General features: G+C 63.4%; 1 protein-coding gene across 2 annotated transcripts; it reads right to left on the bottom strand.

The window, feature by feature from the left end:
- Positions 1-689: 689 nt before the first annotated feature.
- ZBTB47 (zinc finger and BTB domain containing 47) lies at positions 690-14,110 on the bottom strand. 2 transcript variants are annotated; one of them, XM_037742914.1, is made up of 6 exons: positions 13,754-14,110; positions 8,124-9,677; positions 6,196-6,343; positions 4,768-4,883; positions 4,026-4,170; positions 690-3,820 (listed from the first exon to the last, which is right to left on the bottom strand). In XM_037742914.1, the coding sequence occupies exons 2-6, from the start codon at positions 9,594-9,596 to the stop codon at positions 3,468-3,470; spliced, it is 2,235 nt and encodes a 744-aa protein (XP_037598842.1). In that variant the 5' UTR covers positions 9,597-9,677; positions 13,754-14,110; the 3' UTR covers positions 690-3,467. The 2 variants fall into 2 exon arrangements, with proteins under 2 accessions (XP_037598842.1, XP_017396466.1); XM_017540977.2 differs by lacking the exon at positions 13,754-14,110 and adding an exon at positions 13,083-13,194.
- Positions 14,111-17,514: the final 3,404 nt, after the last annotated feature.

Genomic DNA, 17,514 nt, shown 5'->3' with positions numbered 1-17,514 from the left:
GAACCCGCACCTCCTTTCTGGCCAGTCAAATCCGCCCACAAGACTTCTCTCCCGGCCCCTTCCAGTCCTGGGAGGTCCCGTCTGACCCCTCTCTATGTACGCAGAGGTAAGTACCACAAGGCGCTTCATTCTGCACGTCCCAGGGCCTGGAATTCTGTGTGGCATGGAGTGAGTGCTCTTTGTATATACTACTTGTGCCATAAAATAATTCTCAGAGTTCCCCGGGGAGAGCCATCTGGTCCTCGGGAGGCCACCACCGGTCTTCCATCTGTGCTGAGTCAGCATCTCTGTCATCTGGCCCCTTCTGACCTCCCCTGCCTGCCGAGGGAGGGATGAGTCCATGCTGCTCATCACAGCATCCCCAGGAGCTCAGCACAGGAATGGGAGCGCTGGTCCCTGCTGTCCTGGAGCTCCTGTGGCTCCACGCCTGGGGCTCACAGGAAGCCGCACCTGCAGAGGCTCTAGTCCCGTGGCCATTGCCCTCAGGGCCTCACCCGCAGCAGCCTCAGGACCTCTCTTCTTTCATGCTCTCTGCATCTGACCCAAGACCCCCCTATTTGCACGCCTCCATCCCCCACCACTGCCCTTGCCTCGGCTCCTGACTCTGCGTGGTCCCCAAGGCCCCCGCTCCTTGCTCTGGTCCGAGACAACGCAGGCCAAGTGCAAATAACAGCCTGGGCAAGGGACACGAGCTGTACTGACTTTATTCCCCTTCGCTCTTCTCACTCGCGTGCCTTGATGCCCACACTCCAGGGCTGTGGGCCGCCTGTACACGACCAGATGTCAGTGGTCTCAGCACATGCCTGGGCATGGCCATTCTGCCACCACCAAGCCCTCTGTGAAGGGCACCGGGGAGACTGTGGGAGCAGGAGGGGTCGAAGGCTCCCAGAACTGTGGCCACAGGGCTCGAGTTTGTCACTCTTGCCACTCATCCCCAGCTGGCCTGAGACCAGAGAGCCCCAAGGGGCTGGGGAGGGGGCAAGCCCAGGCTTCAGACATGAGTTCTGGCCAAATGGACCGTGGGACCCCCAGTCTCCTTGAGAGGGGGTGATCCTGTGTTCCCCTTCTCCCAGCCCTGGGAATTGGGGATGGGGCCCCAGTCCCCTCATTCTGACATCTGGGGGCACATTGTTTAAAATAAAAAGGAGATATAAAAGCTAGAAAACAGGAACCCCTATCCATACCGGCACTGCTGAGGTGCCATTATTGCTTCTGGCCTTGTGGTCTGGCCAGAAAGGAACCCCCACCAGCAACCGCCCGAGTGAAGAGTGTTTAGCACCAGGGACGCAGGCTCCTACCCCAGTGTGACAGGGGTCTCCCAGGAGAGGGGCTCGTTGTGCCCACCTGGAGCTCCTGTGACCATCTTGACCAGTCCCTGGGCAGCTGTCTGGACCCCTCAGCTGCTGCCAGAGGGGAAGTGTACAAGAACAGGAAACCCGAGTCCCGGGACAGGGTCTCACTGCCAGCTCCCCACGCCTGTCTCTGACCTCTGCTTGTCAGTATGGCCCGACAGGTCTCAGCCTGGCCAGGGACACTCAGGCCCGCTCAGGCTGTAGTGGGGCCAGCAGGTGATGACGCCACCAGCCCATATGGGAGACCCTGGTGCCAGTGACGGGGGCTGGAAACCCATGGAGGTTCCTGCCTGTAGCCCACTGGGAGATCAACTTTTTTTGGAAAAATGTGAGCCAGCTCCGAAGAGCTGCCAGGCACTGGGACCAGAGGTTAGAAACAACGGGGAGTAAGGGGACCCTGAGGACATCATGGAAACCCAGAGATCAAGGAGTGCAAGGAAGAAAAAGAGCTACAGCAAAGCAGCAGCCTGGCATCCCCAGCCTCGGGGCGGGGGACCTGACCGCAAGCCTTCCTCCTCAGGGACAGCGGGGAGCGGGGGCCGAGCCTAAGTCTACAGCCCCAACATCAATTGGGCAGGGAAGCTGCTGGCACTGTCCCCTCCAAGCCCAGAGAACAACCAGGGTGCTGTGGCTTGGATTATAAATCCTCAGATCACTCGGGCACCTTGGGCCTGCCCAAATCTGTACAGAATAAAGTGCTTCGTTTATTGATGATTAAAATGTCCCCAGCTCCCTGCCCCAGCGCCATGGGCCTCACAGGGAGGTCAGAGGAGTTCAGTCCCCTAACCATCCCCCGGGGGCCCAAGCCTCTTCCCACTCCAGCCATGCTGGGAAGGCAATAGTGTCGGGAGTGGTGGGGGATTAAGGTGCAAAGAGTATAACAAACAAAACTGATGAACACAATAGGAAAGAGCTTAACTAGGAACATGTAGCTTATGGAACCTTCCTCCCCACATTAAAGGCAGGAATAAAGACGTTAAATGACAACAAAAAAGGGCTTCCTATTAGTGCTAGCCTCATGGGGGCGAGCAATGGGTCTAGGCTGCGCCTCCCAGTCCCCTCGGCCCCCCAGGGGCCTGAACATGCAGGCTCCCTTACCGGCAGCGTCATGGGCGCCCCACCCACCAGCGCAGAGGCCCAGGAGGGGCGAGGATGCTGGAGCCAGCCAGGGACAGGCTGCGGCAGGACCTAGAGCGACCTTTGGGGAGCAGAGACAGACACAGCCACACTAGTTCCTTCTGGTGTGGGATATACGGCCAGGGCAGCTGGTGAGGCACTGGGGTGCTCTGTGAGCAGCCGCCCTGCCCCTGCCTCACTAATAGCACCTTGAAACCAACACCGTCCAAGCCTCCTCCCAGGACTCTGCCCCCAGAGCCGGTGCCAGCCAGCCTGTCTGCCCACCCAGGGCCTGGCGGACAGTGCGGAGGCGCAGCCGCTTCTGGGGACATCGCCGGGACTCAGGGCCCTTGGTGCCACGTGGTGCGAGTCAGGGATCCCTGGGCCTGCAGGCAGGGGGTGGGTGGGGAGGGCAAGTCCCTGGGGTCCAGCCCCTGCCTGCCCCGCTCCACACAGTGCAGCGCTGGTCCGTGGCCTCCAAACCTCACCGCCCCAACCCCACACGCTGCCTCGTGCTTTCGGCGCTCAGACTGGGTCCGCAACTCCTCAGGGCGTGGGGGGGTGGCACACCAACGCCTCCCCAAACCCTCCAAGAAGAGGAAGCAAATCAGGGGCGCAGGAGACACGGGGATAGGCCGCGCAGGCTGACCCCGGCCCCACCTGGCCAACCCCTCTGGCTCAGGCCTTGGCACAGGGGCGGGCCACACCTGCTGCCCAGGCCCCTTTCTTCTGCTGCGCGCCCCCAGCACCCCCTCGCCTGGAGGGAGATGCTGCGAACGGTTTCCTTCCTTCACTTCCAGAAAAAAACAGTCGAGGCTCGAAGGAGTCACGGGAAGGGCGGCACCTGGGAGGGAGGTGCCCCCCAGCAGCTCCGGGGCGCCCCACGGTCGGGGCCTCGGCGGGGCAGGGCCCGGCCGCGCGGCTGCGCTCCCGGGAAGGCGGCGCCCCCCGTCCGGCCCCGGCCCCAGGCCCCGCGGGCGCAGCGCGGACGCCCCGCAGCTAGTTGCTGGCGCCCATCCTCCCGCCCGGGCCGGCGGCGGCGGGGAAGAGCGGGGGCGGCGGCGGCAGGCGCGGCGGGGGCGGGGCCGGGGGCAGCCCGAGCAGGGGCAGCGCGTGCGCCGGGGGCTGCGCCGGGGGCAGCGCGGGCGCCGCGGGGGCGCCGTCGCCGGGCGCGTGGCTGACCCGGAAGCACTTCTCCTTGTGCGCCTTGAGCATGTTGGAGAACCGGAAGCGCTGGCCGCACACGTCGCACGGGTATGGCTTCTCGCCCGTGTGCGTGCGCCGGTGCCGCTTCATGTTGGGCCGGCTGGTGAAGCTCTTGCCGCAGATCTCGCAGATGTAGGGCTTCTCTCCTGGGGGCCGGGGTGGGCAGCGGGGGTCAGCGAGGGGCCGCCGCAGCGCAGCCTGGGCCGGCCTCGCCTCCCACGGAGCCACAGCGGGGCCCGGCCCCGGCGCGCTCAGCTCCTCCCGCCCTGGGCATCGCGGGCCCGCCTCACCCGACCCTGGGGAGGGTGGGCACACGGAGGCCCGGCCTTGAGGAGGGGTGTGGCCCCGCACCTGTGTGGGTCTTCATGTGCTCGTCGAAGTACTGCTTCATGTTGAAGTCCTTGCCGCACCACTGGCACATGAACTGCTTGTGGCCGATGTGGATGCTCATGTGTGACCGCAGCTGGTACTTGTACTGGAAGCGCTCATTGCAGTTCTGGAGGTGGGGTGTGGGGGTGAGGCCCAGGTGCAGAGCAGAAGAGCAGCCTTTGCGGAGGGAGCAGCTCCCCTGTGGCCACTCAGAGGCCCCTGGGCAAGGAGGTGCTTGCCAAGGTGCTTCTGGGTGGGCAGTGCATGGGCACAAGACGAGAGGCCACAAGCACCCAAGGTGTGGGGGGGTCTGGGGTCAGGAAGTGGGAAAAAGCCAGAGAGTGGAGGGAGGCGCCAGGTCCCTCATCCTTCCTCCTGAGGAGAAGCCCAGCCCCTGCTCCCACCTCCCCGCGTGCAGCCCTGCCGTCTCATCTCTGAGCTCCCAGCCTGAGAAGCTCCTGAATCTACCTCCCCAGAAAGCCTGCCCGCCCACCCCCACACACGGTTCCCACCCTGAGTGTGTGGGGCTGGATTGGGGGAAGGAAGGGCAGGATGGGGGTGGGCAGAGAAGAGTAGGCACTGGGTGGGGGTGGGAGGCGGGGGCCGCAGACCTCAGAGGGCGGCCTCTTTCTTTCTGGACCCCACATTCCGCTCCCACCCCCTTCCCTGATTCTTGCCCCTTCCCGTGGTCCCTCGGGCAGCCAGGCGGGAGACGGAGGCTTACCTCACACCTGAACGGCTTCTCCCCGGAGTGCTGCAGAGAGTGCACCTTGAGAGACATGCTGCGCTTGAAGGACTTCCCGCAGGTCTCACAGGTGAAGGGCATGTCCTTTGTGTGGGCTGCAAGGCAGGCACCAGGGCCGGCATGTCTTATGGGCCTGCCCAGGCACCGCCACATGGCCCCAACCATGCCTCCTGGGGCAGCCCTGTGCCACCACCGTCCCCTGGAGCCGGCCTTGTCCCCTGTCCCAGGACAGGGCTGACTCCCAGGAGAGGCCCCTGCCTCCATGGCAGGGTCTCCTGTCTGCTCTGAAGGTCAGCCTCAGACATGCAGGGGCCCTGTAGTTCTATAGCCTCTGGCCAGGGGAAGTGGCCAAGGCTGCCTTGCCCCCAAAGCTTCAGGGAAGCATGGACGGTCCCTGAGTGGACCTGGCCTCAGCTCAGATCTCAGCCCGACAACTGGCTTCCCGCTGGGTCTCTGTGGGCCTCAGCTTCCTCCTCTATAAAAAGGGACTCATAGTGGTCCTGAGCTTCAGGGTGGTGGGCTTTATAGGGGACCAGATACAGAGAGGCCCTGGCCCCAGGCCCTCACCAGCAGTCTGGAGGAAGTTGCTGCACTCCCCCCCGCACCTGGACAGGTGAGGACCAACAGACTCTTCAAGGATCTGATAGGAGCCCGCTGGAGACAGAGAGGGCTCCCCTCCAGGCTCACACACACCAGTCCTAGTCTACCCAGCCTGCTCCTGGCTGAGACGTAGGCTGCAGGGTCCCAGCTTCCAGTCAGTCCACGCTGGAGGCCCCCAGCACTGTCTGACGGAGAAAGGGTTAAGGCCTGGTCAGGGACTCACCGTCTGCCTTGGCTACCCCTCCTGCTCAAGGCCCAGATGGGGCAGGCAAGGAAGGAAGGGCTGTAGGGACATGAGAGTCTGTCAGGCCCACATACAGCAGCCTTGCCCTGGGCAGTGGAGTGGCCAGAACATACTTGGGGGACGTCCTTACTGTGTCCAGGCATGAACCCTAGGGGGAGGCTGCATTCAGAGGCCTGAAGCCCTATGAGGACCAGAAGGTAAGAAAGAATCAGAGGTACAGCTGTCATCAAACTGGCACAGGGCCTGTAGCTGCCCTTGCAGCACTCTGTATGATTAGGAGAAGGTATTCCTTTCCCTGAGTGGATGTGAGCCCATGCCAGGGTGCACAGCCTGGTTGGCAGTGTGCCAGCTTGATTCCGGTCCCACCTGCCATCTTGTCCAGGCACCCTTGTGCAGTGTGCAGCCTGCCCCACTGTATGTGGCAGCCCTGGCCCCAGGGCCTCCCCGCTAAAAGGGGTTTCCTCACCCCATCACATTGCCCTTGGATGTGAAGTCTTTCCCACCCAGCAGCCAGAAGCTGGTCCCTCTCTGTCCTCTGGCTCCACCCCCCGGGCCAGACTCACCAACCATGTGCTTGCGCACATGGGCCATGGTGTGGAACTTCTTCTCGCAGATCTCACAGGAGAACTTCTTCTCCGCGTAGCCGTGCACGGTCTTGTTGTGCTCGTGGAGGGACCATAGCTTCTTGAAAGCTTTGCCACACGCCACACACTGCAGAGTAAGAGGGCATGAGGACTGTCCCCTCTGGCTCAGTTTTCCCACTTGAAATGTGCTGGGGGGCCCTTGATGCTCCTAAGGTTGCAGGTGAAAACTCCTGAAACACCCCCAAACGCACAGCCTGGGGTCCTCCTTCACCCTGAGTTAACCAGGGGTCACCTCTTCCAGGAAATTCTCTCCTCTGGACCCATTTCAACAAGGGCTTCCGAAGGCACCACGTTTTGTCTGTCTGTGGAGGTGAGACGGCCAGCTAGCAGAAGGGCCGCCTCTGGTATGGAGCCCACACACAGATGACGGGTCCCACGAGGCGAGCCATTATCCCCGCTGCCTCCTCCTGCTGGGACCTGTGCCATGACACCATGGAGATCCCCAAGAGGATGGGTCCCCAAGGCGTTGGCTGAGGACAGCAGGAGGCTCAAGTCCCATCAGCACAGAGAGTCATGGGGGATGTTGGGGACCACATCCACCCTTGTTCTGGACGCTGGTCCTGCCCACCCATGCATGCTAGGCTAAGGCTTGGGCAGAAACTGGTCAGGATGCCCAGGTTGGATGGCACAGAAGCTTCTTTCTCCTTCAGGAGGGATACTCAGGTGTGCAGCAGGTGGAGCATCAGAGGGCAGCCCAGTAGGCAGGCAAGTGGGCACAGGTACGTAAGGGAAGGGCAGGGTAACACTCTCCTCACAGGGCACTGCAATTAGCAGTTAGCTCAGGCAATTAGCACCCGCCTACCTGCTACCTTTCCCCCTTCTCCTGGGCCAGAAGAGGTGAAAACCACCCGTGCGAGCCTGGCTGGCCCTGTGCCACTGCACCCTGAGAGGCGAGGCTGGCACAAACAGACTCAGGCTGGCTCAAGGCCCGGCAGCCAGCTCAGCTCCCCTGCTTAGCCCCAGCAGCCTCTGCTCTTCCCAGATTTTTCGCCCAGTCCCTTTTCCCCAGGCCCATGAGAGATGGCCTCTCCAAAGAGCTGCAAGCAGGGGCTGCCTCCTGCTCTCTACAGCACTTCTGTGGGAGTTGGAGGATGGCATCCCACTGGGCAAACCCCTCCTCCCATCATGTGCTTGTTTGTTGCAGTGCACAACCTGTGAAACTATACACAGTGGCCCTGCTGGCCTTCCTGCAGCTCTGGTGTTTGTTAAAACCCGTCTGACTCATCCCGTCCAGAGTGGGCTGTCCTCTGGCCTCAGGCATCTCTCCACTGTCACCCTCCCAGGTCACACGTCCCCTCTGTCCCTCTGGCCAAGGTACTGTTTGTTCCCATCCTCTGCACGTCTCTCCACGCACCCACCTCTATTCACCTCTCCAGGAAGCTCAGGTGGAGGTTATCCCCTGAGCGCTAACCACCCTGAGAACTGTGCCTGGGCTGGCCTGTCTGGGAGCAGATCATCTAGGCAATGCAGTCAGCAAGATGCTGGGTGCCTGGAGCCCAGGTCTGGCCTAGCCCCACCTGGACAGCCCCCGCCCCGCCCCGCCCCGCGGCCCACCTGCCCAGCCCTCCCCCGCCCCGCCCCGCGGCCCACCTGCCCAGCCCTCCCCCGCCCCGCCCCGCGGCCCACCTGCCCAGCCCTCCCCCGCCCCGCCCCGCGGCCCACCTGCCCAGCCCTCCCCCGCCCCGCCCCGCGGCCCCCCTGCCCCCCCCTCCCCCGCCCCGCCCCGCGGCCCACCTGCCCAGCCCTCCCCCGCCCCGCCCCGCGGCCCACCTGCCCAGCCCTCCCCCGCCCCGCCCCGCGGCCCACCTGCCCAGCCCTCCCCCGCCCCGCCCCGCCCCGCGGCCCACCTGGATGTTGCGCTCACAGTCCGTCTGCCTGTGCAGCAGCAGCTCACTCTCCAGCAGGAAGCGCTTCCCGCACTGGTCGCAGATCTGCATGCGGCTGTGGGTCACGTTCATGTGTTTCTCCAGGTACCAGCGGTTGTTGAAAACTCGTGGGCACTTCTGGCACGGATGGTGCTGCTTCTCCTCCAGCTTCACCTTGGCCCCCAGCCCATCAGTGCCTGGCGGCCCCCGGGCCGATGCAGAGGCCACTCCGGGAGTGGGCTTCGGCCGCTTCCCACCCCGCTGCCCAGCTTCCTCAGGTTCAGGGGTGCCCCGGCGCCGGGCATTCTCCCGGGACCGCGTGGCCATGTGACTGTGGGGAGGGGGGTCTGCCCGGCTGCCTCGGCTTCCCCGTGACCCCTGTTTGCCCCCAGCCTCCCCCTCATCCCCCTCCTCCTCCTCAGAGCTCTCTTGATCCTGCTCACTGGGTGCTTCCTCCTCCTCCTCCTCCTCCTCCTCCTCCTGCTCACTGTGCCCCTCCTCCTCCTCTTCTTCCTCCTCTCCCTGACTGCCACCCTCCTCCTCCTCCTCCTCCTCCTCCCCTCCACTGCCACCACCTTCCTCTTCCTCCTCTTCCTCCTCCTCCTCCTCCTCGTCCTCCTCCTCGTCCGAGTGTCTCTGCAGCCCGTCCTCCCCGCCCAGCACCATGGTGGCCGGGCTTGGCCCGGCACCTGGCTTCCCTTCTGGCCCCGTGGACACGTGCAGTGTCTGGTTGTTGAGGTTCACCTCCACGATGATCTGGGACTGCTCTCTGCGGCTGTAGGTGCCGGAACCCCCAAGCTCTTCCTCCAGCTCCTCCCCACCTTCCAGCTTGCACAGGCTGGCCGGGGGCCCGCCGGCCTCCTCAACACCACCCTCCTTCTCCTCCTTGAAGAAAGGCTGGGCTGGCCCAATGGTGGCAGGCCCTGTGCCGCCAGCAGCCCCTGCCCCGTCCTCCACACGCACGGAGAAAGGGTCGGGGCCCTCTCGGGCGAAGATCTTGGGCAGGCCTGGGGTGTCGGCCTCCTGCTTGATGTCACAGTAGTAGGGGGGTGCAGCTGAGGTGCAGCTGGCAGCCGGCTGGGCCAGGGCCACAGTGCCGGGGCCTGGCGGGCCTAGAGAGCGGGCATCCAGCAGCTCCTGGCAGGATGCAGCAATGTCAGCCATCTGCAGCAGCGAGGCGGCGCTCAGCACCTCGTGGACGTTGGCTGCGTTGACCAGCAGCTTGGACGTGTAGATGAAGTTGAGGATCTGCTGCAGGCCCCCAGGTGCCAGCGCCTCCAGGGACAGCTCCACACGCTGCAGCTGCTTGTTCTGGGTGAAGAGCGAGTGGAAGAACTGGCTGTAGGCGGCCAGCACGCCCTTGTGTGCCGGGAAGACACTGCGCTGGGGCACCAGCACCAAGTCCACGTCGCAGAGGTCGGGCTGGAAGAGGCGCTGCTCGTTGAGGCGGCCCATCAAGCAGGCAAAGTGCAGCGCCACGTCCTCCACCAGCGAGAACTCAGCCGCCGGGGAGTCGGTCGTCTTCTCAACCAGCAACTGCGGGGACAGAGGGCACAGGAGTGGGTCAAGGCCAGCGGGCCCCTGCCTGCCCTTCCCCCGGTGCCACCCCCAGTGTGGCCCGCCGTCCAGGAGGCAGCCCATTACCCGTGGCTCTGTGCCACAGAGCCGCAGCTCTAGCAAGGAACGGACTCAAGCCCGAGGGAGCTGCCCTCAGATCTCAGACCACCCCACCCGCGACCCTCTGAGGCCGAAGTTCAGCTCCTGCCACTTTTCTGGGCCTCTGGGTCGTCTGTGAAATGGGAAAAGTCATCCCAGAAAGGGAAAGAGAAGGAAAAGGGACAGAAGGGGAACCACAGTGACCCACTGTCCACGTTTGCCAGGGACCCTGGCCTTTTCTGGGGTACAGGGTTTCAGTGCTGGAACCAGGACCATCACAGGCACACCAGGACTAGGGTCACCCCAGGAGGGCCACAGACATTCCTTCAGCTATTCCTGAGCCCTGTGGATTCTCTCCAAGTATCCACTCACACATACCAATACTAGCCCCAAACACTTCAAGAACAGAAGTCACGCTCGTGACTTCACTGCCCGGCCTCTGGCTACAGCACCTGAGGGGACCCCTCACTGCAAGAGCCCTGCGGCTGCTACAGAAATTGAAGAAATCCAGTCCCAGGACCAGTATCTTCTCCCTGCTCTCCCCTGCTGCACCGCCTGGTGAGGCCTGGCCAGACCCTCATCACAGCCAGGGCTTGGGCCAGGCTGCCCCCAACTCCTGCCTTCAGCCTCAGGCCTAGCTCCCAGCAGCTTTCTCATCCAGGGGCTCTGCAGGGGTGGAAGGCCACAGCTGTGGAACCTGCCTACCATGCCTCCAGGCAGGAGGCCTCCAAGGCCACCCCAGACCCTTGCCCTGTAGGCCCTCAGACCCCGGTCAGGTTCGGTCCCTGTCACAGGCTCTGGGAAAGCCCTGCCTTGGAGGCCACACCATCGGGGGCCTCCAGAGCCCTAGAGGAGGCCCTCAAAGTTTGATGGGTCAGACTCAGCCCTGTAGGCCACACCCAGCACCTGTGGATTGCCTGGAATAGAGACTGACTCAGCCACCACCGGCTCTACCGCGGCAGCCTCCCCAACACAGACAGGCAGCCACCCAGTCCCTGCACGAGGCCGGCACACAGCCATGCGCAGATGTTAGTTAACATCCGCCAACCACCTGCCCGGCTGGACCACCCCCCTGGTTATGCCCAGCTAGGTCAGAGTCTCCTGCATTTGGGACATACCTGGCCACAATATTTTGATGGCCACAAGGCCATCAGCTCCATCGCTGCCAGCGCCTCCCTGGGGGCCCTGGGATAAATCCTGGCCCCATCCATGCACAGCCTACCCCCACCCCCATGCCAGACCTCCATCTCCAGGACAGCAGTGGGCTGGGTGGGAACAGGTAGGGGTCATGGTGGTTGAGCTCCCCTCCTCAGTCACCTGAAGGAGGACCTACCGTGGGCCTCAGAATGAGCCTCCCTGAGCCACCAGGGGCCACCTGTCTCCAGGCCTGCCCTGGACCCTGCCTCTACACTCAGCAGGGCAGAATGTGCTCTCTCACAGCTTCCTTGAGTTCTCCACCATGCCCCTTACCCCAGCCAAGAAGCCATGCATCTGCCCCTCTCTGTCCCAAGCTGGCCAGGCCTGGCCAGTCTAACTGGGACATGGCACCAAGCCCCTCCCATCTCCCTCTGACTCATTCTGATTCATCTTCTGGGACCAACCCTTACTACACAGATGGAGAAACCGAGGCTCAGAATGAAAGAGTTCCACAGTCCAGAGCCCCTGGACTCCCAGCTCTGCTAAGGCCAGCCTTTCCTTGCTAGACAGGACGCCACTCCACGTGGCTGGATTTCTGAGCCTTAACGACTTAAAAGGCGATAACAGCCCTGCACCTGGAGGCCAGCTGTGCTTCCCCAGACCCACCACTCCCTCTACCTGCTTCCTCTCAGAGCCACTGCACCTGCAGGTCCGTGAAGAGTCAGGGTGCAACCTGGGCTACAGCACAGGCTCGTTAGGGCCTCCAGGGGCCAAAGGTGGAGGAGCAGAGGCTTGGACTAGGGCTTGCCAAAGCCAGGCCTGTTGGGGGGGTCCACCCCAGGCAACAGAGCCCCAGATCTCTCTGCTTTCCCTTTATGGAACCCCTTCCACTGCCCACCTATGCCCACCTGCCACAGAGAAAGGGCAACCTTCCCATGTATACTTTGGCCTTTAGGCCAAATGAGGCCTGACTTCGGTCCTCTGGCCTCTCAGCAGGAAAGGCCGGGAGCGCTGCCCAAACACTCCATTGCTAAGGCAGCACCCCAGCCAGGCTAGCGCCATCCGCAGTCCTCGGGTGCCTAAACCTCACTACCTGATTGGTCTCCCTTGACTGGGCACAGAGATGCTGCCGGAGTCCACCACTGGCAGCCCCTCAGCAGGGTGTGGCCCCCCCACACAGTGCCCACCAGCCATGCTGGCCCGCACAGCCAGAGAGGCTGATTCTCCGAAGCAATGGGTGCCCCTCCCCAGCCGGCTGTGCCAGGTGCAGTCCAGGCCCCTCCAGCCTAGCTAAGATCGGGACCTGGGAGGCGGTCAGGCACTCTGGTTGCCAGGGGGTTTCATTTCCTTTCCTCAAACCCTCGCCCCAAGTCAGGCTGGGGATTCGCCAGGTGCCAGGGACATCTCTCCAGGCTGCTCACCCAAGTCACAGACTTCTGCACCTGAGGGGCACTTCACCTCACTGGCGCAAAGTCTCATCTCCCTACCCTGCCTCAGAGCGTTCCTGGACGCTCTGGGGAGTCCACCTGTGCCGCCTCCCATGTCAGTCCTTTCTTCGCTGGACAGCAGTGGGTGGGCCCAGACTGAGCAAGGGGGCAGAGGCTCATGACCTGGAGGCTCCTCCTTTTGGGGAGGGAATGCCTATACCAGCCTCCTCTGTGCTCACACCTCCCCTTTCCCAGACCCAGAGAGGGCGGGGGACCTGCCCAAGGTCACACAGGAGTTGGCACGGGGGCCGCAGGTGTCCTCCGACACCCCCTCGGCCAGGTTCACCCCGAATCCCCGGGCAGGGCGGCTCCAGCGCCCACGTGGCCCAAGGCCCAGGCGGGAATCCGACTCCCTCTTCCCCCCAGGACGCAGCCCGAGGGCGGCGCCGTCCCGGCGCAGGGGAGCGCCCCGCTTCGCCGGTGCCCGGGGAGACCTCGGCCTCGCGCCGGCGCCCCCGCCCCAGGAATTCAACCCCTCCCCACCGAGAGCGCGCGGCGGCAGCGCCGCATTCCCGGCCCGCGGGACCCGGCGACTGAGTCGGGAGAGCCGGGGTGGGGGAAGGTCCTTCCGGCGCCTCCCCCGAGCCGCGGGCCGTGCGCCCCGGAGGCCGGAGCCCGCAGGTGGGCGGATAAGCGGGGGGACAGGCAGGGCCCTGCGTACCATGGTGCCGCGGCGCGGGGGGCTCAGAGGGCCCCGCGGGATCGCGCTGCCCCCGGCGGCCGGGCCGGGGCCGCTCCATGAAGCGCCGCGCTGGGGGCCGCCCCCGCGCAGGGCCCCGCGACCATGGCCCCCGGGGGCGCGGCCGGGCGGGCGGAGGCGCAGGGCCGCGGCGAGTCCAGCGCGAGCAGCTGCGGCCCCAGAGCCTCGGGCGCGGCGGGCGGGGGGCGCGGGGCGCCGATTGGAGCCCGCGCGTCAGCTGGGGCCGCCGTCTGGACGCTTAAAGGGCCAGGCCGCGCTGCGTGCCGGCTGGGGGCGCGGACACGCGTGGTGAGCGCCGCCCCCGCCCCCGCCCGGCCCCGCGCTCACACCCGAGCGCGCTGAGCCTCCTGCCGGGACGTTCGTCCATCCGGGACTCAGACGTCGGTCCCTCCGGCTGCGCGGAGCGGGAGCCCGGGTTGGAGGCTGCAGTGAAATCGGGAAGCGGAGCGCGCCGGGCCCGGACCCCACCGGGACAGGCGTCCACCCGCGCTTGGGGGACTGCACCCTGGCCGCGCCCACCGCCCCACCTCTCGCCTGGGCTGCCCTGACGTGGGGGTGAGTGTGGAGTCCCCACCCCTGTCCCAGGGCGGCGCGGGGCTCGGGTTCTCCGCGCCTCCGGGGGCCGTACTTGCCTGGCGGCCTCACGCTGCATCGGGCCACCCAGGCCGGGAGAGCGAGACCCAGGACTCCAGCTGCAGCGATCAGATCCTCTCAGGTGACTGGCCCGGGACCAGAGGCCCAGGCCCCACTGCGCCCCTCTAGTCGCGTGGCCTGACCACTGCTGAGTGGCCCCCTGCTCGGCCTCTGCCGGGGAGATGCAGCCAGGCTTGCGGAATGCTGCTCTGGCACGGACACCCGTGGGGGCAGGGGGCTGGCTCTGCTGGCAGGAGGCTGTGAAGGAACGCCGCCAGGCTGAGCAGGCAGCAGGGTGGGGACCGCGGAGCACTGGGCCTGGCGAGGTCTGGGCGGTGGCTGGGCCACCATTGCAGAGGAGGGGCCTCTGTGGGCATCCCAAAACTGACTGCTGCCCATCCTGGGTCACTCTCACGTCGCCCCCATGCTGATATCCCACGTCCCTCCCACACGTGCTCTTGTGTTTACATGCAGGTCCACGTCCAGCTGCAGCACAGTCCCCTGGGTGTGCTGCCCTACTCATGAGTGGGTGACTTGGTTCTAGATGCCAGAGGAGGAAATGGAGGCGACACCAGGGTCTTAGGCAGGCGCCATGAAGTAACCTGATGGTCTGGCCCATCAGATTGCAAGGGCTTCCTCCCCCACCCCCACTCTCCGCCAGAATACAGAGGGCCTCGGGACAAGGCTGTCCCAGAGCCAGGGAGAAGATATCTCAGGGGCCAAACCTGAGGCCTCTGGACGCCCTTCGCAGCTGCTGCATACATCCTGCACCTGCATGGGTGCACAGACACCTGGCTCAGTTCCCAGATACCTCGGGCTAAGCCCAGGCCTGAGCAACTGACGCCAGTCCCCTGAGGGTACCTTCTGCCTCTTCCTCCCAGTCCGCTTCCTTATCTGACTCACAGTGGATCCTAGCACTGGCCCAGGAGGCAGCAAGGGAGGGGCTGCATGCGCACTGGTTGGATAAGGACTCCGTGGCTCAGGTAGGCATCAGCATCAGGAGCAGGGGAAAGGGAGGTGGGGAGAGGGGACCCCTTTACGGGCTGGAAGGAGCCTGGCAGAGAGAGCTGCATAGACACGCCAAAGCTTGACAGCGGGTGTGGCCAGCGCGACTGAGGCAGCGATGCCGGTCCTGTGGTGTGCTGTTGGGGCCATGGCTGCAGCAGTGAATCTGCAGGAGGGCCTGGAGGTTGGGTGAGAAGGGAGGGGACGGGTGGTGGGGAGTCACTCAGTCTCCCTGAAGGCCTTGGCTGCGGCTCATTGGCTGGGGAGTCCCAGCACAGAGCCTGAGCTCTGTGAGCAGCTGTGGGCACCTGGTCACACTGGACGTGGCAGGAAGGAGTGTTTGAAGAGCTGTCTGGTGGACCCAGAGGCCTGCTCAGAGCTGAGGCTTGAACTTGAACATTAACTAGAGCAATGAGGGAGTGGAAGTCTTTCCAGGCAATGACAGCCCCTGCCAAGGCCAGGAGGTGGAGACGGTTTAGCACCTGCAGGAACCGGAGGGGATTTGGTGAGTGGAGTCGAAATTCCTGTGGGACTGGGGCATCTGTTCGGTGGCAGTGAACAGAGGCTGAATTTCTCTCTTGGTCCTGATGAGGAGCATGCAACAGGAGCCTCACTTCAGGGGAGGTCAAGGCATGCTTGCTGGAGGGAGGGACGGACTTACTGGGTAGACGACCTGTAGGGCAGAGCTGCGTGCCCCAGAGGCGAGTCAGAAGTGTGGAGACGGCTCACCCAGCAAGGGCAGAGTTTAGTGATCCTTCACAGATTTGGGATTAGGTCTCAGCAAGGTCAGCAAAGCCATGCCCCTGCTTCTAGAGGACAGCTCATGGGCTTTCTCTCAATTTCCCTGAGTGTCTATCCTCCATGCCTCCTGTCCCCAGGCTTGGCTGGGGAAACCAGATTCAACCCGACTGAAGCTGGAAGGAGCAGCCCAGGCTGTGGGTGAGCATGTGTGTGGGGAAGCAAGGCAGGCTTGAGTCTGCCCAGAGGGCATAGAGCTGTGTGTAGTTGAGCCTGGGGAAGAGGGAGAGCAGAGTGGGCAATGCCAGTCAACATAGACCATGCAACTCAACTCGCACAGCACGGGGTCGGTGGGGTGGCAGGGAAGTGCAAAGCTACCCACTAGGTGCTGACCCAAGGCCCTGCAGGGCAGGGAAACATGAATCCGCTGGGGTGGGGTGGGGTGGGGTAAATGTGGAGGTTGCACCTGAATTCTGCCTCCACTGAGCCCAGCATGAATAGGTTACAGCTGCCCTGGGTTGGGGGCCTCATGCAGACTGGCAGGTTGCCTGGTTCCCTCTCAGCATCAACATCATGGCTTTGCCGTTTCAGGTCTCTCAAAGCTTCTAGGATCCTCCCCTGCCCTGTTGGTTCTGGGACCTCGGGCCTCTCACTAGTGACTGAGCCTGGCCCTACACTTGAACCCTGTGGACTCCTCCACTTCACCTAGAGGCACCACCTCAGGGGCCACCACCTCGGAGCCACTGGTACATGATTTGTTTTCTAAACAGTTAATACACCACAGTTCTAGGAGGGAGGAATCCCTAGCACCGATTTTTCAGATAAGCCGAATTTTAGAGATCAAGCAAAGTATCCTCTTTCCGGCTACCCAACTGGGAAATGGCAGAGGAGAACTCGAACCCAGGCAGTCTGGTTCTGGCCTGGAGTCCTTAAGGACTGTACCGTAGAATTGCTGCTCTGAGAAGTCCTCCTGTTTCTTCAAAATGAAATCAAATTAGGCTGGAGGCATTGAGGTCAGTGGAGACTCTTAAGGCTTTCTCTGGGAACCTGGACTGAGAGATTTTAGTTGCTAGAGGTCCTAGGTGACCAGGGGCTGGTGCAGTGCCAGCCTAGTCACCCAACCCGTGGGCCAGGTCCACTGGGAGGCAGACTTGTCTGCAGGCTGGGAAGGGGTGAGCACCCTTGCTGGGTGTCACGTCTGGGCGCGCCACTACCCTTTCAGGGTTTAGGAGCCACAGGAGGCCCAGGAGCAGGGCTCCAGACGCAGAATGTAGGTGTTTATCCTGAGACCTCAGGTCACTGTGTTTGTTCTTTGGGTCTTGCTCTGTTGCCCAAGCTGGGCAGTAGCAGTCATGGCTCACTGCCATCTCCACCTCCTGGGCTCGTGACCCTCCCACCTCGGCCCTCTGCGTAGCTGGGACTATAGCTATGCTCCACCATGCCCGGCTACTTTTTTGTTCTGTTTTGCTCTGTTGTCCAGACTGGTCTTCAACTCTTGGCCTCAAATAATCCTGCCTTGGCCTCCCAAAGCACTAGAAATACAGGTGGCCACTCCTTCTTTTACCCTGATGTAGTCATGGCTCTTGGCTGAAGAGACGCAACCGTCTCCAGGCTAGCCTGGTTCTGCAGGCTGTGAGGCTCAGCTGTCTAGGGAGATGGGCTATAGTTCGTAGGTGGTAGGTCTGGGGTCTCCCAAGAGGCAGCAGGCCCACCTGGGGTCTTCTGATTCACAGCGAGGAGGGAGTCAGCAGCAAGGCAGCACTCCCTCTACCTTGTCCTGAAACTTTTTGAGGACAAGACCACTCAAGCCTCCTACCCCTGTGTGTATGTGGCCAGGGCAGGCTCTCCTTGCCTTGCACTTACCCGGCACTGACAAGCTTCCCAGTCTGTCCTGAGGTGAACAGGTGTTCTTTCAGAGTACCCAACTCCTCCTCTGACCCCTCTGGACTCCTGAGAGGCTTTTACAGCATCTAAGAACTTCCCGCTCTCTTCCCAGTCCGTTCCACCATGGGCCTGC

The sequence above is a fragment of the Cebus imitator genome, unplaced genomic scaffold, assembly GCF_001604975.1.
Source record: "Cebus imitator isolate Cc_AM_T3 unplaced genomic scaffold, Cebus_imitator-1.0 Scaffold129, whole genome shotgun sequence".
In the NCBI taxonomy this organism is placed as follows: domain Eukaryota; kingdom Metazoa; phylum Chordata; class Mammalia; order Primates; family Cebidae; genus Cebus; species Cebus imitator.
The sequence above is the reverse complement of the archived record's forward strand: the minus strand, read 5'-3'. Positions and strand labels throughout refer to the sequence as shown.